At 52.3% G+C, this 23138-nt stretch overlaps 1 protein-coding gene across 7 annotated transcripts in view; it reads right to left on the bottom strand.

Annotated features, from left to right (window-relative positions):
• Positions 1-15377, bottom strand: part of Gramd1b (GRAM domain containing 1B) — a 118069-nt gene extending 102692 nt beyond the window's left edge. For 4 of the 7 annotated variants that reach the window (XM_042682807.1, XM_042682808.1, XM_042682810.1 and 1 more), the window contains exon 1: positions 15003-15376. In XM_042682807.1, the coding sequence (XP_042538741.1) occupies positions 15003-15376 (374 nt within the window). Of the gene's footprint in view, positions 1-11611; positions 11742-15002 lie in introns of those variants that run through there. The other 3 variants (XM_042682813.1, XM_042682814.1, XM_042682809.1) reach the window with 2 other exon arrangements.
• Positions 15378-23138: the final 7761 nt, after the last annotated feature.

Raw genomic sequence — 23138 nt, 5'->3', positions numbered from 1 at the left:
AATAGGTTTTTCATATTATTTATTATCATACAGCAGTGGTAGAGGAGGGTTCGTTTCCACACCCATTTCCACACCACACACAAAGTATGCCGAGCAACCTTGCCGGGTCCCTCCACTCTACCCTCCACTTCAAAAACTTTCAACAGGCTTCATTGCTCTGTCTTCATAAAGCCACGTTTCCATGCCAGGTGGCCTTGAACTCGTGGTACACACTGAGGAGGTGCCCTGGCTCTAGATTCCCCATGGCGAGGAGGGACGAGGTTATAAAAAGTAAATAAATAAAGCCACAAAGGACTGGGAAGGTGGCTGAGTGGTAGAGTGCTTGCCTTGCATGCCTGAAACCCTGGGTTTGATTCCTCAGTACCACATAAACAGAAAAAGGCCAGAAATAGCACTGTGGCTCAAGTGGTAGAGTGCTAGCCTTGAGCAAAAGAGGCAAAGGGACAGTGCCCAGGCCCTGAGTTCAAGCCCCAGGACTAGCAATATTAATAATAATAATAATAATACTGTGAAGATGGCCTCCCAAATTTTAAATTGTTCATCTCAAGGATGCTTCTGAGACACAAAAGAAAAGTCTTGTTTCTTCTTCTTGGATGGAGAAACTAAAGCGTGGGTTTCCATCCATCAGAAAAGGGAGGAGAGAAGAAAAATGGCAGGCTTTATCCACAACCTTTATCCATAGCAGGGACTCCCCGCTCTACAAGCGCTAGCCATCTTTGTCTAGTCTGAGACAGGAACAAACTAGGCCCTAGCGGAGAGTAAATTGCTTCTGCTTTCCTACGGCAGAAGCGTCCACCCCACGCTGCTTCCTAAGGAAGGCAGCCTTCCTTAGACACTAGCCAGCAGGATCACCCAAGATCACAGCCCCTGCTTCCTCCTACAGACATCGCCATCTTTTAAAGGCTTGCATTTACTCGGTGTTTCACACTGCAGGCCTCACGGTTTCTCTATAAAAATTTGCTTTTAGGCAAAGGAACGGATGAACAATAAATGAACTAGACAGCCTCGGTTCAAGGGCCAGCCGACAGGAGCCAAGCAACCAGTGCTGGTGGCATTTGGTCTCCCTCCCCCTGGCAGCCCAACTGTTTAATGAGTCCTTGCAAAAATCCAGCCAACGCTCCCCGCAGGAGCCGCAGCGCTGAAAGGGTAGAGGCATGCTGGAACTGTGGCTGTCATCCTTGGCCTATGTGGCCTACTTCCCAAGGATTTTAATTGCCTACAATATCAGCATGAATGTGTGTGCGTGTGTGTGCGTGTGTGCATGCCTCTGTATAATCAGATACATACATATATAATGCATGTCAGATACACACATGCATCAAAATAATATAGAAATAGAGATGAGGCTGGGAAGGTGGCTCAGTGGTAGAGCGCTTGCCTTGCATGCATGAGGCCCTGGGTTTGATTCCTCAGCACCACATAAGCAGAAAAAGCTGAAAGTGGCACTGTGGCTCAAGTGGTAGAGTGTTAGCCTTGAGCTGAAGAGCTGAGGGACAGCGCCCAGGCCCAGAGTTCAGGCCCCACAACCAACAAAAGAAAAAAAAGAAAAGAATTTGGGGAAACAAAGGAAGAGGCAACAATGCTTGATAAGAAATGTACTCATTACCTTGCTCATGTAATTGGAACCCCTCTGTATGGCATTTTCACAATTTAAAAAAATCCAAATTAAAAATAAAAAGAAAAGAAATAGAGATGAATTATGAGTGATCTCTCTCTCTCTCTCTCTCTCTCTCTCTCTCTCATTTTCCCTCTTCTCGTTATTGTTGTTGGTTGTAGGGCTTGCACTCATCCTGGGCACTGTCCCTGAGCCTCTTTGTGCTCAAGGCTAGTGCTCTGTCACTTGAGCTGTAGTGCCACTTCCAGTTTTTGAGTGGTTAACTAGAGATAAGAATCTCATGGGCACTTTTCTGCCCAGGCTGGCTTTGAACCACAATCCACAGATCTCAGCCCCCTGAGTAGTCAGCTAAATAGTTAGGATTACAGAGATGAGCCACTGGCACCAGACTTTGCATCTTTTCCTTAGTGGTACTTGGGTTTGAACTCAGGACCTCATTCTTGCTACCACTTGAGTCATGTGTCTAGTTCTAGCTTTTTGCTGGTTAGAGATAAGAGTCTCTTGGATTTGTTTGCCCAGATTGGCTTTGAACCTTGGTCCTCAGATCTCAGTCTCTTGAGTACCTAGGATTACAAGAATGAGTTGCTCTCTCTCTTTTTTCTTTCCGGTTAGTCATGCGCATTGTCCCTGAGCTCTCTTGCTCAAGGCGAGCACTCTACCACTTTTGAGCCACAGCACCACTTCCAGTTTTCTGGCGGTTCACTGGAAGTAAGAGTCTCATGGACTTTCCTGCACAGGCTGGCTTTGAACCATGATCCTCAGATCTCGGCTTCCAGAGTAGCTAGGATTACAGGCGTGAGCCACTGGTGCTGTCTCTGGTTCTCTTTTTACTTTAATCATTTTCTGAACAGGGTCTTGCCCCTTTTGCCCTCAGGTGAAATGTGTATCTTCTCCCGGTGCCTCTCCCATAAGTGGAATTTCAGCACCTGTCCAACTCATTTGTTGGGATGGGGATCTCGCTCATTTTTTGCCAGTGCTGGCTTTGAACCTCTGATCCTCCCAATCTCTGCCCCCTCAGTAGCCGGGATTACAGCTGTGAGCCACTACACGATTTCTGTCACTGCTTAGCAACTCGGAAGTGGGCCACGTGTCAGAGTTTCAGTTCCTTAAGGACCAGTGGCCGTCCTCATTCCCACATCCGACCCATAGGTTGTAGGGACGACTGACCTAAGGGACAGCCAGACAGTCGTGCTGAGCTTGTCATCAGAAGAGGTGTGTGTGGCAGACCGTGGGGGCTCCCGGGGCCTCGTCCCCGTCCCTCCTGAGCCCAAGGCTGGCGAAGGCTTTGAAAGGACAAGGGCTCTCAGACAGGGCTGTGACAATGTGCTCGCACTGGCGTCGCTTGTGCCCACATGGCACCCTCCTCTGCCAGTCCAAGGCCGCGCGCCATCTCCGCCCCACACCTCCCGCACTGCCTGCCTTCCAGGCTCTCGCACTGTGGGTGATCCAGGGCGGTTTCTCCCCGCAGAGCCTTGGCTCCTCAGGGGCCACCCCTCACACCAGGGCAGCCACTGCGTAGGCATCTGACAGCCGCAGAGACAGACCCAGCTTAACCCCACCAGCTCCCCAGGCCCGGACAACACGGGAGGAACAAATGTCTGCATTCCAGATGTCCCTGGCAAATCAAATTAAGTCCGATTAACCATGGGGGAGGGGCAGCCTCACACAGCCCGCCAGCCAGCTCCCTAGCTAGTTCTACGGCTTCCTTCAAAGCCGTGGACAAAACTCTGCCTCTTACAACTCTGGATTTTGGATTTTAGGAAGCAAACCAACTCCCTTTCAGTGAGGTGCTCAGGTAATTTGCTTGTGTGTGTGTTTGTCCCAGTACTGGGGCTTGAGTGCGAATCCTTAGCTTGTTCAAGCTCACGCTCTCCAGCTCCCTCTCTCTCCCCCCCCTTTCTCTCCCTCTCCCCTCCCCTTTCTGCTCAAAGGCTGGCACTCTACCACTTAAGCTACACCTCTACTTCTGCCTTTTTGCTCGTTAATTTGAGATCAGTGTATCAGCTTTTCTGCCTGGCTGGTTTCAAGCTGAGATCCCAGCCTCCTGAGTAGCTAGGATTAGAAGCGTGAGCCACAGGCGCTGGCCAAGTAACTTGCTTTTAAACAAATGAAGACAATATTGCATTGTTAATTTGTTGATATCCAGCAAGATGTGAAATCTACTGCTTATTTTGATCACTGTTGTTTCTGACCTCAAGAATAATACTTGGCGCACAGCACGAATTTTATAAATATTTTAAGTTCACTGGGCCAAGGGAGAGGTAGAAGGAAGAAGGCATTTACTCCAAAATCCTTCTTCTCTGTAAGAGAAATAAAAGACTATTTGCCTGACCTGGAAGCAGACGATGAGAAAAGAATTGTTACCATAGCAACCACAGCTCCAAAAATAAACACTATCCAAAGTTGCCATGGTTGATTTTATTATTATTATTGCTATTATTGGATGGAGGAACCTAGTCAATACTTGTACATTGTACCAGAGCCCTAGGTCACATATCAGAAAAATACTGCTCCTAATATGTTGTGTGTGTAGCTATTTATTGTGTGCATGGGTACACACATGTGCAAGTACACATGCATACACACTGGCATTGGGTTTGAACTCAGGACCCTTAGCTTTTTCAATCAAGGCTGGTATTCCACTATTTGAGCCACCACTCCACTTCCAGTTCCCAACATGCTAATGTTACTATGCTCTGGCCAGAGCCTTCTTTTAGGGAAGGTCAGTTCCTCTCACGCAGTTGTAAGAGCAGTAGCCTCAGGCCCCTGGCACTTGCAGGCCAATGGGGACATAAACCAGATCAAAGCAACACCAGAAAAGAAACCAACAGATCTAAAACAGACACAGAAGCCAACATGTAATAACTCAGATTTACACAAACGGCAAACGGATGATAATTATTCGGCTCAGAGAGACGTCTTGCTTCAGAAAATGATTTATACTAGCATTCCATGAAAATTGCATTTCCTTCGATGCTTTCATTGTGTGAGCATTCATTCATTCCCTAAATACATGTTTGCTCCCGCTCCAACTATGTTCCATGCAAAGAGCTTTGTCGGCGCTGAATAAAATGAACTGACTTCATAGCTTAGACCTAGTGAAGGACACAGTGAGTCTGAGGTCCCGCTTCTGCCCGGAGGCTACAGGGACTACGTGTAATCAATCTCTACGTCCACGTGATAAATTACTATACATGTGTAATCATCTTTAAGTGGGGAACGACATCCCGGAGCCGGAGAAGGAAGAGCACAGGCACGGCATGAGAGACCCCACCAGAAAAATAAAGCAAAAAGAGCTAAGAGCATGACTCAAGTGGTAGAGCGCCTGCCTGCTTCAGTTCCAGGACCAGTGGCTCCTATAAGTGGGAAGAAGAAAGGAAGGAGGCAGGAAGGCAATGTCACTAAGGCCAGGCAGATTAAGTAACTGGCCCAGGACCAGAATGAAGAAAGTAGCAGAAGCAAAGCCTCTTTCCCATGCTGCCTCTCTGCACAATGACCAGCAGCCCACGCTGATCTCCAAGGCTGGTCCTGGGCGGCCATCCCAGGAGAAACTCTGCCCCGAAAGGCAGATAAGGGTGGACAGAATGCCATCAGCTCAATGCCAGGATGTGGTTGCATCCTGGGCAAAGATGGGCTCCCAAGAACTGGAGAGGACAGCTGGGCACCCGTGGTTCACCTAGCTGTCATCCTAGCTACTCAGGAGACTGAAATCTGAGGATCACGGTTCAAAGCCAGCCAGGCAGGAAAGTCCATGAGACTCTAATCTCCAATTAATCACCAGAAAACTGGATGTGGTGCTGTGGCTCAAAGTGGTACAGCACTAGCCTTGAACAAAATAGCTCAGGGACAGCACCCAGGCCCTGAGTTCAGGTCCCACAACTACTAACAATAACAACAACAAAAATAAAAAGGAGAAGACAGCACAGGTGAGTTAAGGATCTGTACGCTGGTTTCACCGGCCACTGACCAGCTTGGAGGGTGCCAAAATGGCACTGTGGAACCCATTCATCCTTGAAAACAAACATGGAAGCTGCATGTTCTGAGAAGTGCAGGGCCAGGTGTGGACAGGTGGCAGCGGAGGGGGAGGAAGCAAGGCGAAGGGAAAATTACAATGCCTCTCGGGCCAAGCAGGGCCTTTCACTGTAAATGCTGTATTATGTCAAGGCTGTTATTATATCCTGGTCTTTTCACTGGGCTATGAGCTACTCAAGAGGCTGAGATCTGAGGACTGTGGTTCAAAGCCAGACCAAGTGGACAAATCAGTGAGAATCTTATCTCCAACTAACAGCAAAAAGCTGGAAATAAGTATGTTTCAAGTGGTTGGGCACTGGCTATAAGTGGAAAAAGCCCAGGGTCCTGAGTTCAATTTTCAGTACATACAGACACACAGACACACACAGTCTGGACATTAATGGAGGTATTGAGGGAAGCAATCTGAAAGAGAGAGAGAGAGTGAGGAAGTGAGGGAGAGAGAGAGAGAGAGAGAAAGAGAGAGAGAGACAGAGACAGACAGAGAGAGAAAGCGCTCTTTTAGAAACCTTTTAGAATGGGCAGGCCACCCCATGCAAAGCCTCCACGAAGGGGTTCACAGAGCTCTCTGGAAAAGGTCCAGCAACTGGCAGAACAAAGCCAAGGCTTTCCTCAAAATCTGAAAGCAACAGCCCTGAGGACTCTGAGTCTCTAAAGGAATGTCATCAAGCATGGCCAGCAGCCAACTTATTGGTCCATCTCCAATGAGGACACCGCAAGAGGAAAGGAGCTGGGGAGGGGGCAGGATCCCCAACAGATCTCAGGTGAAGCATTCTACAAAGTGTGGCTCAAAAACACAGCGAGAAGTAGCTAAGTCCTCCTGGAGGACTTGCCTTTTCTTTCCAACATGACTTCTCATGTCAGAAAGACGTGGCTCAGCCCAGACCCGGGGGCAGACACACTGTTGTGACCAAGCGAAGGGCAGCCCATTCCTGGTGATGAGATGCTCCCTCTCCGCTCCCAGGAATCCTTCCAACCCTGCAGTGCCACCCAAAGGTCAGAAGGGCTCTCAAGTGCAGTGACCCAGCTGGGAGATAAATGCTGGCGAGGACAAGGCAGGTGGCCCGAGGTCGGCCTGGCCTGGCTGCTATGTTTGGGAAACGGGTGGCCATGACACAGCTAATGGCATGCGCACCTGCCAGAGCTCTGCCCCGGACTCTGGAGACCCACCTCCGTCCTCCCGTCCACTACTCCAGAAGCAGAACTTGGGAAATTATTTTCGGTCCTTGTTTCATAAACTGCCTGGGCTATTAGAATAGCAAGGATGTGGTCTTTTTTTTTTTTTCTTTTTTTTTCTGATTCCAGTTCCAGTTCTAGTCAGAGCTTCTAAAACCCCAGGAATGGATCTCGTGAAAGAAATGTGTGCTGTTACTGATAATGCGCCCCTGGATAACACTGGAGCCCAGGCTAATGACCCCTGGACAGCCACCACCAGGCTTCTCCATAAAAAGAACAAGTAGGGGCTGGGAAGGTGGCTCAGTGGTAGAGCGCTTGCCTTGCATGCCCCAGGCCCTGGGTTCGATTCCTCAGCACCACATAAGCAGAAAAACCTGGAAGTGGTGCTGTGGCTCAAGTGGTAGAGTGTTGGCTTTGAGCTGAAGAGTTCAGGGACAGCGCCCAGGCCCAGAGTTCAGGACCCACGACCGACAACAGCAACAACAACACAAAGAACAAGTGAATAAAAATAAAAGGGAGAGCCAGACACCAGTGGTTCACGCCTGTCATCCTAGCTACTCAGGAGGCTGAGATCTGGGGATCACAGTTTGAAGCCAGGCTGGGCAGGAAAGGCCACGAGACTCTTATCTCCAATAAACTACTCTGAAAAAGCTGGAAGTGGTGCTGTGGTTCAAGTGGTAGAGTGCTAGCCTTGAGCAAAAAAAGAATCTCAAGGACAGCACCCAAGCCTTGAGTTCAAGTCCCAGGACCAGCAAAAAAAAAACAAAAACAAAAACAACTAATTAATTAAAAGGGATGACTGCTAGCTCACACCTGTAATCCCATCCACTCAGGAGGATGAGATCTCAAGATCACAGTTCAAAGCCAGCCCAAGGCAGAAAAGTCCATTAGACTCTTATCTCCAATTAAGCAGCAAAAAGCCAGATGGGAAGCTATGGCTCAAGTGGTAAAGAACCAACCTTGTGCGAAAAAGCCAAGGAACAACATTTAGGCCCTGAGTTCAAGCCCCAGTACCAGCACAAGAGAGGAAGAGGAGGGAAATACTGTCTCTTAGCTCAATGTAGCAGACCACAGAAGAGGCGAAGGCTTATACTGAGACCATGTATGCTTTCAGGACCAGACAAGATGAAATGGAGCAGTGCAAATCTGAGTAACCTGGAACCAGAGATGTTTCCACAGGATACAAGGAAGGACAGATTAATCATTAATGACCAAGTGGGACTCCAGTCATGTGCCAGTGTCTTGGAACCATTTGGTCCTTTGGAATCATGATCGAAGACAGGGAGTGATCTGTGGTAGGACACAGACTTGGCCTCGATCCCCAGTTGTGGTCACACAGCTCCTAAACGCACGGAATCTGAACCCAGAGTGATTGAGTGAGTTCATAACAAGCCCTCCAATGCTAATGGGTGACAGGGACTGGGTCCCAGGGCAGGCCCTAAGTCCACCACCAGAGCCACCCAATAATTGGAAGATTAGAGGCTCACAGCCCAATCCCAGGAAGGGGGAAATGGTGATAGAAGGGAGTGTAGACATCCAAGTTGTGTTAAAATTATAAACTGCTTTCCGAGTGCCCCAAATTTTACAATTAGCTAGCTTTTGCTATTAGACCCAACATGATCATCGACTTCTACAGCAATGATTTAAGACAACGAACTAGCAGACCTTGATAGTCTCCAAACTGTTATCCTGTCTTCCTGTACTTTCCTAATTAGTGGCTCAAATATCCAAGGATTGCTGTTTAGGTTTTGTTTGTTGTTGTTGTTGTTGTTACTGTAACAAAATCACAAAGGCATGCTGATTTTATTTTATTTTTTTGTCAGTCCTGGGGATTGAGCTCAGGACCTAGGCGTTGTCCCTTAGTTCTTCAGCTCAAGTCGAGTGCTCTACCACTTGAGCCACAGCACCACTTCTGGTTTGCTGGTAGTTAATTGGAGATAAGAGTCTCAAGGACTTTCTTGCCCAGGCTGGCTTTCAACCATGATCCTCAGATCTCAGCCTCAGGGCTGTGAATGTGGCCTAGTGGTAGAGTGCTTGTCTAGTATGTATGAAGCCCTGGGTTAGATTTCTCAGTACCCTATAAACAGAAAAAGCTGGAAGTGACGCTATGGCTCAAGTGGTAGAGTGCTAGCCTTGAGCAAATGAAGCTCAGTGACAGTGCCCAGGCCCTGAGTTCCAGCCCTAGGACTGGCAAAAAAACAAACAAAAAACAAAATCCCACTCAGATCTCAGCCTTAGTGGCTAGGATTATAGGTGTGAGCACCAGCGCCCCGGAGCTATTTTTTAAGAAAGTTTTACTTGCATTGTATGTAAGTTTATCTAATTTGGGGAGGGGATGGAGAAGGGGAAGCACAGAAATGGAGAGACAAAGAATGAACCAATTCAGCAGTGAAACTATACAACGGGGGCAGGGGAGGAAAGTCGGGAGGGGTAAAACTGGGAGGGGCCACACTGGTCAAAAGGAAATGCACTCATTACCTGACTCATATAACTGTAACCCCTCTGTACATCACCTTTACAATAAAGCATTAAAAAATTAAAAACGGTTTTATCTACCTCAAAGTTCTTCAGGTTTCAGGATTCACATCCACTCCTGATGGCTTCTGGCTAACAGAATCCAGAGGCGGCACAGGGCGGCACAGACAAGTCAGGGAGCAGGTGTGTCACCCAGCTGGCTCCCGCCCCTCTCCCCTCCGGTCTCCCCCTCCCCCTGCCTCTTTTCTTTTGGTTCTAGAGATTGAACTTGGAACCTGGGCACTGTTTCTGAGGTATTTTTGTTGTTGTTTTGTTGTTTTCTTTTTTGCTTGTTACTTGAACCACAGCTCTATCTCTGGCTTTTGGGTGATTCATTGGAGATAAGAGTCTCTGGGACTTTCCTGCCAAGGCTGGCTTTAACTGTGCTTCTCAGATCTCAGCCTCCAGAGTAGATGGGATTATGGCTGTGAGCCACTGGGCAGGTGCCTGGCTCTCATAAAAAGCCACCATGACCCAATCATGAGCTCCCCAGCCTAATGATCTCATCAAATTCTAAGCATTTCCCAAAGACTTCACCTTGAAACACCAAAGTTGAACTAGGTCTCCACCCTCTTGGTACCAGCTGGACCCCTGAGGATCCAACTCCAGCCTGGCTTCCAAGACACATAGTCCCATTCAAATCAGAGCAGCTGTCACCCACAAACTGGGCAGGAACCTAGGCTAATGCTTTTTTCCATCGCTGCAAAAGTGGGGTAGGTGGAAAACATGTGGGTTGTTCATTGTGTTCTTATACCTTCCCTCAGCCACGTCATTTCCTCCCTCCAACCAGAAGCATCTAGAAGCTCTGTGGCCAGAATTCCGGGTAGAGGTACCAGGCCAGGGGGCAAAGGACACTAGAGAGGTGGGCTGGGCTGAGTAAGACGTGAGAGGCCTAGTTAAGGCTGGAGACCAGCTCCGCCTCCAAGACCTGCCGGTAGCTTCCCTTCCTTGCCACATTTAGAGATCAGAGTGGCCGGGGAGTATTGCTCAGTCAGGCTGTGCAAAGGATGTAAAACGCTTCACCCTATCTGACAAGACACCAGTGACTGAATACCGCCCGCTAGTCTTATCCAATACAGAATATTTCCCCAGCGATGAATTTGGACTATGCCGTTAAAACTGAAAAGCCAGAACCATAGAAAGCAGAGCATTTGAATCACTTGCAGGGGGTGGCATGTGGCTGCTTGTGGTGGCCCAGGGGTGGCAGACCACTGTCTGACATCTTTCCGCTGACACCTTTCTCTCGGAAGCCAAGCTAGGTGCCAGGGGCTCATGTATATAATCCTAGCTACTTACTTAGAAGGCTGAGACCCAGAGGATTCTGGTTCAAAGCCAGACCTGGCAGAAAAACCCTTGAGACTTACTATCCAATGAATTACCCAGCCAAAAGCTGAGCTGGAGTTGTGGCCCAACTGGGAAAGGGCCAGCAATGAGCAAGCAAGGCCCCGAACACAAACCACAATACTAGCACAAAAAGCAGAAGAAAAGAAAGACAAGACGAGATCAGACAAACCGCCTACGTGTTCCTGTTCTGTATCTCTGAGAAAGGCTGCACGCTCTCCTCGGAGAAGTTCCAACGCTGTGGTAAACGAGCTCCCAGGTCCCCAAGACAATCACAAGCTATATTCTCCTCCAGGTCTCCCCCCGCCCCCCACCGCAACAAGGCACACATGGATCTTGGCCAAGAATGCCAAGAAAGGGCCTCAGGAAAATCCCTAAAGCTCGTGGGCACACAGCAGCCCGGCAGGCACGCGGGGCTCTCCAGGCCAGCTGGGTTCTGCATCTAAACACCTGCCCCCAGGCCCAGCGCTGCCCCACTGGGGGCAGCAAGAAAGTTCCGTCTTGGCAGCTTCGCCGCTCAGACGCCCCCATGAAGGCCGAGTGGGCCGGCAGCGGGCCACAGAGCACCAGGAGGAAAACTGAACTGACCAAGACGGGCAGACTTACCCCCTGGGAACTGGCCCACGCTCATGCCAGGCTCTTGCGTAGCATATAACTGGCACAACTGAGTATCCAACCGCATGGAAACTCTCGAAAGACCAGCTCCCACAGAGGAAGGAAGCTGGCCAGCGTAAATCAGCCCACCACACTACATCTCCACCACCTCAGCTTCCACCAGGGACTCTAATCTAAAACCACATCAACGGCCAAAGGCTGGCTGCTTCTGAGAGGCAGACCACCTGTGTCATCAGTATCGCCTACACTCACACTCACACTCACGCGCACACACACACAATCGTTTCAGCAGCCTGCTTGCTGTCCTGACTCAGTTCCTACCTTCCACGACCAACTCCTTCACACTCAGTACCTTCACGGGCATGCAGGGGCCACCACCTCCAAGCCCAGGAGAGATGCCTCAGTGGAATGATGAAGAACTCAAGCTTTAGGATCAGAAGAACATGGTTCAAATTCCAGCCTTGTTGCTGTTTGACCAGGAGCCAGTTAATCTCTGAACTTCAGGTTCCCCGGCTCTTTCTTCGCTTGAGTTTGTTGAGAGGATTAAAGGTGATCAAGCATTTAAGGTGCTTTAAGAAAACTTGGCACCGAGTAGGACTCCGTCTCCTCCCTCAAGGAATTGTGGGTCTGGTAGAATAACTTGCTAGTTAACCCTATCCAGTACTGATGACTTCTTTAGTTTAATGACCAACCACAGGCCCCTTTGCATCTTCTTGTTGCTGTGTGTTACGAAGAGTGTGAGTGGCCAGACATAGGCTAGGCTTACTGGTTCACACCTGATAATCCCAGCCACCTGGGAAGTAGATAATGGGAGAATGGAAAAACAAGGCCAGGCCAAGCAGAAAGCTCAGGACTCCCGTTTTAATCAGTAACAGCTGGGTGTGGTGGCACATGCCGCTCATCCTCAGCTACAGGCAGGAAGTATCAACAGGAGGATCAATGTTCAGACCAGTCTGTACAAAAAAAAAAAAAAAAAAGGCAAACTTATCTCGAAAATCACCAAAGTGGAAAGGGCTGGGAACACAGCGCCATTGGTAGGGAGCCTACCCGGCAGGCTCAAGGCCCTGGGTTCAGCCTCACTCCTCCCTCCAAAAAAGGACCCGGGCTTTGGCTCTGCCACACTCCCTGCACCTCTCACCAGCAGAGCCGTGAGCCTCACAAACAATCGAATATGGGGGCACTCCACCGGCAACTGTGCTGAGTGAAACCTGAAACTGGTCTTCCTTCCTCCAAGAATCAGGGGAAAGATGGAGAACCAAGAGAAAGCCATCCTTTATCTGCAGACGAGTCACCAGAACAACCCGGCCTGCCAGGCTGCACACAGCCCGTGGGAGGCATGGCTCAAGGTCACAGGGGAGCCTCACAGAAACCCGAAGGCCGGGGTGAAAATACACTCTAGCTGTCCACCTGCCAAACTGAGCCATCAGGAAGGACAGGTAGAATCAGAATGGCCGGGGAAGGATGAAGGCACAGAGGGAATTCATGTCCCCTAGACCGACAAGCTGCAGTGGACCACTGCCTAAAGCCCTCATCCCTGCCCTCCTCAGAATGGTAACGCAATGCCAACCTGAAAGATGCCCCTTCCCCCACCCCCGATTTCTGACTTTCCATCTACATTCAGCAGGTCAGAGACTCTGATCTTCAGTCTGGGTTTTGAACAATTACCTCAACGGGTTGGGCTAAGTAATTTTGGAAGACATGCAGACACTAATTCTCTATTTTCTTTTTACATGTTGTTGTTGCTGGTAGTTTGTTCCAAGTTCTAATCCCAAAAGCTAGTCCCAGCAAGTCCCACTGCCTTATTTCCTGAGCTCAGAGGGCTACACAACCAGAAATAACAAAATGTCACGTTAATCACACGGCAGGTATGACAATGACTCTAAATAAGCCAACCGATATAACTCGTCAGGCCTTGGGCCTCTGCACCCAGACATGCTTCCACCCAATTACCCAGAAGAGAAAGGAGTAACTGCCACTCATATATTGAAAGTATGTCTTCATATTTTCTAGAATCAACCATAGCTCCTCATTTAGTTGAATCCTATTTGTATATTTTTAAGAACAAAAACACTTCTGTATATAGGATCTCAACACATCTGTGTGTATGTGCAAGTTCCATGGCTTGAACTCAGGAATTGGGCTCTGTCTCTTAGATTTTTCACTCAAAGCTGCTGCTCTACCACTTAAGCCACAATTATACTTCTGGTTTTGGGGGGTTAATTGTAGATAAGAGTCTCATGGACTTTCCAGAGACTGGCTTCAAATCAGGATCCTCAAATCTAAGCCTCCTGAGTTGCTAGGATTACAGGGGAGAGCCACCAACCCCTTGGGTTTCAGTGCTTTGTTTGTTTGTTTGTTTTTCTGGAATTCAGGTCCTGGGTGCTCTCCTGTGCCTCTTTGTGCTTAAGGCTAGTGTCATACTTGAGCCACAGCGCCACTTCCAACTTTTGCTGGGTAGTTTATTAAGGAGTCTCATGGGCGTTCCTGCCCAGGCTGGCTTCAAACCATTGATCCTCAGCCCTCTGCTTCCCAAGTAGCTAGGATTACAGGTGTGAGCCACCAGCTCTTGGGTTGCAGTGCATTTTCGATGAATCAAAACTTGAGCCCTTTGGCAGACATCAATCTGACGGCCCACCAGTCGCCGTTTCTCCACTCTTCATTAGGCCATCTCACAGCTATGTTGTCTATGTGTCTCCTACATGTTCTCGGGTGAGAAGCGGAATTCCCTTATCTGGAGGTGGGGGTTTGGGGGAAGTAATTAGGATTTATTGAGGCCGCAAGGGTGAGTCCCCTTGAAGACAGCTTGCTCTGTCTCGCCCCGGCGTTGGGCCTGGTACTAAGTACATAGCTCAGAGCGGCCTCAAACCCGCCATCCTTCCACCTCGGCCTCTCACGAAATAGGACCCTGGGCGTGTGGCGCCACACCCCGCCAGATGGGCGAGGAGGGCGAGGAGGGCGAGGAGGGGAGGAGGGCTGGGAGGCCCTCCCCACGTGCCAAGCACCGCGCAGCGGGCGAGGAAGGCGGGGAGGCCCTCCCCACGTGTCAAGGCAAAGCCCTAGGTCTAGGCGAAGCCCTAGGTCTAGGCGGTGTCTCTAACCTGGAGCGCCTGGTCCCGGACTGGGAGACGGTGACGAGGGTGGGGCTCAGGGCGGCCGCCCTGGTCCCCAGGGCAGCGCCTGGGCGCCGGGCTCTCTCCCTCACCGGGAAGTTTCCACCGGGGGCGCGCGGGAGGGGGGGAAGGCCGGGCGCGGGGACGCGCGGGGAAGGGAGGGCCGGGCGCGTGGGGCGCAGGGAGGGGAGGCCGGGCGCAGGGACGCGCGGGAGGGGAGGGCCAGGCGCGGGGAGGGGGCCGGGCGCGGGGAGGGGAGGCCGGGCGCGAGGACGCGCGGGAGGGGAGGGCCGGGCGCGGGGGCGCGCGGGGAGGGGAGGCCGGGCGCGGGGTGCGCGGGGAGGGGAGGGCCGGGTGCGGGGGCGCGCGGGGAGGGGAGGGCCGGGCGCGGGGGCGCGCGGGGAGGGGAGGCCGGGCGCGGGGTGCGCGGGGAGGGGAGGGCCGGGTGCGGGGGCGCGCGGGGAGGGGAGGGCCGGGCGCGGGGGCGCGCGGGGAGGGGAGGGCCGGGCGCGGGGGCGCGCGGGGAGGGGAGGGCCGGGCGCGGGGGCGCGCGGGGAGGGGAAGGGCCGGGCGCGGGGACGCGCGGGGCGCGCGGGACCTACCTGCTCTCACTGCACTCCTTCCGCTCCCGCACCCGCAGCCACTTGCGGAGGAGGAAGCGCTTGCGGCGCGGCGAGGCGCTGGGCGTGGAGCAGTTGGACCACGGGGTGTCCTCGTCGCTGGAGGGCGTGATCTCGATGGAGGGCAGCTGCAGGAACTCCTTGCCGGGGCCCAGGGCGCCGGGCAGGTCGGGCGCCAGCGCGGCCTCCAGGCTCGGCTCGCGCACGTTCCGCGTCCGGCGCATCTGGAGGCGCCGGCGGCGCAGGGTCGGGGTGGAGGAGCTGGACCAGGCCGGGCCGCCCTCGGGCGCGCCCCGCGGCTCGGGCACCTGCAGGGCGGGCGGCTGCGGGCTCTCCATCGCGTTGGCCGCCGGCATCCTCGGGGTCCGGCGCCCGCGCCCCTCCTCCGCGCTCGGGTCCCGGCGGGCGCGGCCCGGGGGTGGAGCTGGGCTCGGGGTCCCGGGCCGCCGCGCGCGCCGCCGCCGCCGGGGGAAACTTTTCCGCGCGGGCGCGCGGGTCCCGGGCCGCCGCCTCCGCCGCCCGCCGCGCGCCGGGCCCGCGCTCCTTGTTTGTCTTCCGCTCGCGGCGCCTTCGCCTCGCCGGGTCCCAGGGCGGCGCGGCCGACTCTCAGCGGAGCGCGCGGGGCGGACCGGGCCGGGGAGCCGCGGGAGCGGCGCTGCGCGGCGGAGGGCCGGGGAGAGAGGGAGGAAGCGAGACACCGGTAACTACGGGGAGGGGGCGGGGCCGGGCCGCCCCGACCGCCGGTGCCCGCCGGAGGCGCCGCCCCGCGCGGCCCCCGAAACCCGAGCGCCCGCCAAACTTTCCCCGGCCGCGATTGGCCCCGCGCGAGCTCCGCCCCTTCCCGGGGCCGGGGACACCGGGGCCCCCCGCGGCTCCGGCCCCGCCGGCCGGTGCGGGGACCGGGCACTCTCCAGCCCAACCGCCTCTCCGGGTCCCGTGCGTCCTGAGTTACGCAGGGCAGAGGCGCGGGCGGACCGGACAAAGCCGCGGAGAAGGCAGGGGGCTGCTTCCAAAATGACCGCTGAGAAGGAAGGACTCGATGGCGCCTCACAGACCGTGACACACGCGTAACCGACCACGGACACACACGCATCCATGGGACAGACCACGGATACACACACACACATAACAGACTACAGAGACACATCCATGTAACAGACCAGGAGACGCACACCCGTAACAGACCATGCACACGTGTAACACGCCATGGAGACACACACACACAGGACCAGTAAGACAGACAGACTGCAGCTTGTTCCGTCCCTGCCAATGTGGCAGCCAAGCATGGGAGGACGGGAGGGGAGCCAAGCGCGGCTGTTCACCGCATGGGACCCTAGGAGCTGCCGGGGACTGGTTTAGTACGGCTGTGAGCAGGGACTGGGTCACATAATCCAGTTTGTCCCCACATCACAGAGCCTAGAACATGTGAGTCAGTCCTAGTAGTGTCTCAAAAGTACTGAGTCGCTCCTCCCCTAGATCCACTCGTGTCCTAAGACATGGCCCCAGAAAGAAGCCATCTGGGTGGGGTCTGAGCCTAGCCAGCCCCACGGCTAGAAAGATCTGTGGTACCCATGCCCAGCACTTCTCAGCTGGACACAAGGAACACTTAAGACCACATGGCCAGTCCACACCCAGACCCGCCCCCTTCCATACCCAATCTGTGGGTCCCTCCAGCTGAGAACCATGGCCTAGCTTCTGTGGGAGGACAAGGCCACACTTCACAGGTGCCCCAAAGCTGAGGAAAAACAACACCCTTAAAGGCCACAGTAATTCAGTGCGAGTGTGTGTGTGTGTGCACGCGTGTGCGTGTGTGCAGGTCAGCAAGACACGAAGGGTCACAGCTGGACACAGGTCTGGGGTGCCCTGAAATGCCACGTCGGAGTGCTCCAGACACCCTGACATTGCACAGCCTCTGAGAGGCTCTGGAGAAGGAAGGAGGTACGTTCAGGAGAGACTGGCTGAGAGGAAGCCAGGCCAGGCCATCTATAAATGACGTTCCAGAACATGGGTCCCAGTTCCTGACTCCACATCCGGAGGATCTGGTGTCACTTTATTTTGGGTCCCGGATGTGGCATGGATAAACCCTTTCCATGAGGTATCAGGCCTGTGTAGGAGCAAGACGGCTCTTCCAGCTCGAGGATGCCAGGAGGCTGGGCTGCGGCTGGAGACTTCGCGGTCCGAGCCAGGCCAGGGGTCCCCAGGGTCTGTTCACTGCCTTAGATCTCCTCCAAGGAGGAGCGCTTTGAAGGGACCTGACAAGGTCCCCGTATAAGGGGCCTGCCTGAGGCTGGGCTGGAGTCCCAGCTGCTGAAGTAGAAAAAAAGGCTGGCCAAAAAATAAACAGGGGTCCACAAGACAGACAAGAGTCAGGAAAATTAAAGATTTGGAGAAAGGGAGGATCAACCGAGGGTACACGCCCTATGTACATTTGGGGGGGGCATGCTGAATATAATCCAAGGCTGACAAAAGCCACCAGCCCCTGCTTCCCACACACTTCAGCCATTACGCATTCTGAACCTGAAAACCTTTGGGATTTAATTGAACCCTTGGGCACCACAGAGAAGGGTCATTTGCATTTTACCGGCCCGAGGGAAAGACTCCTCCAAACTGGATCTGAACCGTCTCCTCTGCAGGGAAAGATGGTACCCAGAGCACCTCTGGTCCCTAACACTGCCTCCCTCAGAGCCACAGGCAGCCCCCTCTTTCCTTCAGGCTATAGTCAAAAGACACCCCAACTCCTCTGCCTGGTCCATTTATTAAGATAACAATGGAACAAAAGCAGTCCTCTAACAGCCTGGACAACCCTCGCTCCCTTCTTGAGGGTAATTGAGGATAAACGAGTCTGAATGTCTCCAGTGCCCTGTGTTCTTTGTATGTGTGTGAGAGACATTCCTGCCTTGTCCGAGGGCCTTTGGACATCAGACTACACCTTCCCAGCAGAGCTAGGACCGAGGCAGAACAGCAGAGATGGACGAATGGCAGGCACAGTGGTGCAGGAAGGTATCAAGGTCACTTATAGGAGACAGCAACTAATCTGACAAGGCCAGGGTTGGAAATCAGACCTTCAATCAAATGCATGGACTCCGGAAAGCAGGTCTCTCATACTTCCAGAATTTTCCTTAGTCCTGACTCCATCTGGGTATACCACCAAATTTCATGTCACTGTCCAAATTCCCAAAATCTGTTTTACAGGCAGAGAAAAGGAAGCACAGGGCTGGGAAGGTGGCTCAGTGGCAGAGTGCTTGCCTAGCATGCATGAAGCCCTGGGTTCGATTCCTCAGCACCACATACACAGAAAAAGCTGGAAGTGGCGTGGTAGCTCAAGTGGTAGAGTGCTAGCCTTGAGCAAAAGAAGCTCAAGGACAGTGCCCAGGCCCTAAGTTCAAGCCCCAGGACTGGCAAAAAAAGGAAGGAAGGAAAGAAGAGGGGGAGGGAAGGAGGAAGCACTTGGTGTAGTAGGGGTTTAAAGGCCCAAGAGTGTCCCTAACCCCCCTTCCGGTCCTCAGCCATTGTATTTGCTCTCCACGCTCCCTCTCCTCCCCATTTGGCTCGGAGTGGCTCCTCAGCTCTTTGGGATCTGACCTCACCTTGAGGCCCCAGACAGGTGGTGACCAGAACAGCCCCACCCCCACCCCACCTCGCCGCAAGGGCTCTAATGAAAGGAGCTCACATTACTCAGCAACTGTTGTTTATTCTGGGCTGCACAGGCTCCCTTTCTCCAGCGACACAAGACACCCAACACCTGCCTATTACATCTGGGACCCATAATCCACACAGTCCATTACTCAGTCAAAACTTCCAACCGAGAACTTCAGTGAAACTAGCAGCTTTGAGGCTAGATGTCTCTGGAGGTAGGAGGGGCCTGTACCCCAAGCCCACCATTCCACCTGCCCCAGGGCAAGGGCCGGCACCTTCCAGAGAACACCAGAGAACGTCTTCTCAGCACAGTAACTTCGAGACTCAAGGTTGGGCCCTGGGGTCTGAAAATGGTAACTACCCAGACAGTCAAGGCTGCAGCCAGCCAGGGAGGGGAAGTCTGAGATTCTTATCTCCACTTAACCACAAAAGAAAAAAGAAAGGTGGAAGTTGATCTGTGGCTCCCGGGTTAGAGTATCAGCCTTGAACAAAAAGCTAAGAGAGATGACCAGGATCTGAGTTCCAGCCCCAGTGCCTGGGGCAACAAGGAAAACAAGCACACAAAAACAAAAACCCTAAAAACAAAACCACCACCCCCGAGAGACAGAGGTTTCCCCCTGCACTGCGGGAGGGAATGCAGAGGCTGCCCAAGCCCAGCCCAGGCGCTTGGGTGTAGAAGGGGAACCTGAGACTCTCAGGAAAGGAAGCCTGGGCAGACAGCAAGGTTGCTTTGGGAACAATGGTCAGACATTCCTCCCTTCTCTGCTGCTGACCTGTCCACTGCGGGGCTGGGGAACGTCCCGTTGCTGCTGACCGGTCCACTGCCGGTGGGGGGACGGGCGGACCTCCTCCTGAGACAAACATTTACTCAGGCAAAGCCGGTTAAGAACTGGAATGCGTGCCCAAACCTGGTGAGAGCGGTTCTCCCTGCAGAACTCTAAAGGTAATGAGTCCAGTTACCGGCAGTGGAAGAAAAGAGATTATCTCTGGAGAGCCCATCCCATCCTGGCATTTGTGGGAGTTGAAAACTCAGATTCTCTCTGAAATAAAAGCATTTCCCTCTGTCTTCTTCAAAATCAGTTTGAAGCAACTGTTCTGGGCATTTTTGAACACCAGATACTAAATAAACATCTCCCTGGGACCCACAAACAGCTTGGAATCCTTGACCCAACTACCAACCATTAGGGTAGCGGTAGCGGTGGGACAGGAAGGGCGGAAGATCAGGAGACAGAGTGACTTGAGCTGCCCGGGCACTGGTCTCAGGTCCCTTTCAGAATCTTCCCTTCATTTGGCTAGGGAGGAGCGAGAAGAAATGGAACTGAATTTGTGTGGTAGAGAAAAAGGATGGAGCCAAATACCTGTAGCTCACGCCTGTAATCCTAGCTACTCAGGAGAATCTGGCAATCATGGTTCAAAGTCCCTGAGATTTTTTTTTTTTTTTTTTTGCCAGTCCTGGGACTTGAACTCAGGTCCTAGGCACTGTCCCTGACTTTCTTTTGCCCAAGGCTAGCACTCTACCAATTGAGCCACAGGGCCACTTCTGGCTTTTTCTGTGAATGTGGTACTGGGGAATGGAACCCAGGGCTTCATGCGTGCTAGGCAAGCGCTCTACCACTGAGCCCATCGACCAGCAGAGAGCCAGAAGCAGAGCTGTGGCTCAAGTGAAGGAGGGCAGAGTGGGAGACCTGGGCTGGGTACACAGGACCTAAATAAACCACATGGAGGAACAAGGAGACATGCCCAGTGGGGATGAGCTGCCCAGCCAGGAGCCTGGCAGGGCTGCCAGCCTCGGGGCACACACGGGTCTGCAAGGCTTGTCTCCACCAGCCTTCAAGGCAGCCAGGGCGGGCGCTGACATCACCAGATAAGCCCTTCTGGTGTCTAGTGCTTCAAAAGGCTTAGGAGTCAGAAAATGCTGTACAGAACAACATCAGACTGCCCTTGTTCTTGACATTGGAATACCAAGAGCTGGGCAGACATCATCTCCCATCCTCTCAATCTTACAAGGACAATTTGTGTGCAAACCAGGGCTGGAGGCCACCCTGTCCATCCTGGGTCCATGGCCCCACGCCGGAAGTCTTCATCTACACTCCTTAGCGGGATCATGGAGTATTGAGCAATCCACAAATGACTTGATGCACAGGCCAAAGTCACGAGCTGCTCAGATCACTTTCCATCATTCACTGTCTCTGTGTGTGTGTGTGTGTGTGTGTGTGTGTGTGTGCGTGCACGCGCATGTGCCAATACTACCAGGGCTTGAACTCAAGGCCTGAACTCAAGGTCTGTCCCTGAACTTTTTTCATTCAAGGCTAATATTCTAGCCCCACTTCTGGCAGTTTTGCAAGTTAACTGGAGATCAGAGTCTTGTGAATTTTTCTGCCCATGGGCTGGCTTGGAACGTCAATCCTCACATCTCAGCCTCCCTAGTAGCTAGGATTATAGGTATGAGCCTGGCTTCCTTCTCCCTTGTATATATTAAAATTCGTGAGTATTATCTAGTCCACAGAGAACATTCCACTACATTGGCCTCTTAGAGCACAGCTTGGCACAGAGATAAATACTACTCTAAATGTTAGCTCTGGGGCTGGGAAGGTGGCTCAGTGGTAGAATGATCACCTGGCATGCATGAAGCCCTGGGCTGGATTCCTCAGTACCACATAAACAGAAAAAGCTGGAAGTAGCACTATGGCTAAGGTGGTAGAATCTTGCTTTGAGCTGAAGAGCTGAGGGATAGTGCCCAGAGTTCAAGCCCAATGACCAACCAAAAAAAACAAAAAAAGTTAGCATCTATCTATCTATCTATCTATCTATCTATCTATCTATCTATCTATGTTGGTTGTGGGGCTTGAACTCAGGGGCCTGGGCACTGTCCCTGAGCTTTTTTGCTCAAGACTAACACAGCTCCACTTTCAGTTTTCTGATGGTTAACTGAAGAGAAGAGTCTCACAGGCTTTCCTATCCAGGCTAGCTTTGAACTGTGACACTCAGCCTCCTGGGTAGCTAGGATTACAGGCATGAGCCACTAGTGACTGGAAGTGTTAGGCTTTAATATGTCTAATTGTATTTTATCATGCCCTTGTTAAGAAACTGGACTCAGGACTGGGAATGTGGCTTAATGGTAGAGTGCTTGCCTAGCATGCAGGAAGCCCTGGGTTCGATTCCTCAGTACCCCATAAACAGAAAAGGCCAGAATGTAGTTCAAGTGGTAGAGTGCTAGCCTTGAGCACAGAGAGGCTCAGGAACAGCGCCCAGCCCCAGGACTGGAAAAAAGAAAAAGAAAAAAGAAGCTGGACTCTTCAGTTGAGTTCTATATAAGTAGTTGTTAAGCTTACAGCACTGGGTGACACTCCTCACTGCCTCACTGCCAGCCCAGCAGGATTAATGACAAAATGAATGTGAGTCAGGTGCTGGTGGCTCACCACTGTGATCCTAACTACTCAGGAGGCTGAGAGCTGAGGATTGTGGTTCAAAACCAGCCCAAGTAGGCAAATCCAGTAGATTTTTATCTCTAGTTAACCAACCAGAAAGCCAGAAGTGGAGGAGCAGCTCAATCAGTAGAGAGCCAGCTTTGAACAAAAAACCAAGCAAGAATGGGAAGTCCTGAGTTCAAGCCCTGATTCTCTCTCTCTCTCTCTCTCTCTCTCTCCCCCCTCTCTGTCTCTGCCTGTCTCTCTCCCTGTCTCTCTCTCCCTCTCTCTTTCTCTCTCTCATACACACACACACACACACACACGTGTGTGTGTGTGTGTGTGTGTGTGTGCACCTTGAAGCATGAATGCATTTCAACAGAAAAGAATATAAGCAGAAGCAGTATGAGCAATGAAGACCCGAGAAGTAAAGATAGTAGTTTGAAAAATAAGGCCAGATAAGTAAGAACTGATGGAGAGAGGTCCAGGCGATGCGACAGGAGAAATCTAGGACCAAATGTAGCATAGAGTTTATTCCTTAAACACAAGGTAGCCATTCACATTGGTTTGCATTCTTAGGTTTTGTTTTTGTTGTTTTTGAAAGGTGACATTGTTGAGCTGTATTTGAGGACCATCAACTCTGGTGACAGTGTGAGGTATTGAACAGAAAAGGTAGAAGGCACTGGACCCATTAGGAAATTGTCATTCGGTCTGTCAGTATTTTGAGGTATTGATGCTTCGAATAGCAGGCTATTTAGGCAAGAAGTAGGGATAATCTGAAATAGGGCAGGAATGACAGCAGCTGGATAGGGAAAATGGGGCCCGCATGAAGATGTGTTCAGAGGCAGAGGGACGGCGCGGAAGTGGAGGAAAGAAAGGAGGCAACTTTTGCAGCCAGGCCCTGGGCCAAGGGCTTTGTGCGCCCATGCCATTTGAGGCCCCCGACAATCCTGATTAGCTGCTGCCGGCGGCCCGTTCTACACTGCGCAGGGGTGATCTGCCCACCTTCACGTAGCCCACAAGCGAGAGAGAAACAAATCACAACGGGGGTCTCTACTTGACAGCTTAGGCTTTC

This window comes from Dipodomys spectabilis, unplaced genomic scaffold (genome assembly GCF_019054845.1).
Source record: "Dipodomys spectabilis isolate Male_0828 unplaced genomic scaffold, ASM1905484v1 ptg000076l, whole genome shotgun sequence".
In the NCBI taxonomy this organism is placed as follows: domain Eukaryota; kingdom Metazoa; phylum Chordata; class Mammalia; order Rodentia; family Heteromyidae; genus Dipodomys; species Dipodomys spectabilis.
Note: the sequence above shows the minus strand (reverse complement) of the source record. Positions and strands in the feature narration are given on the sequence as shown.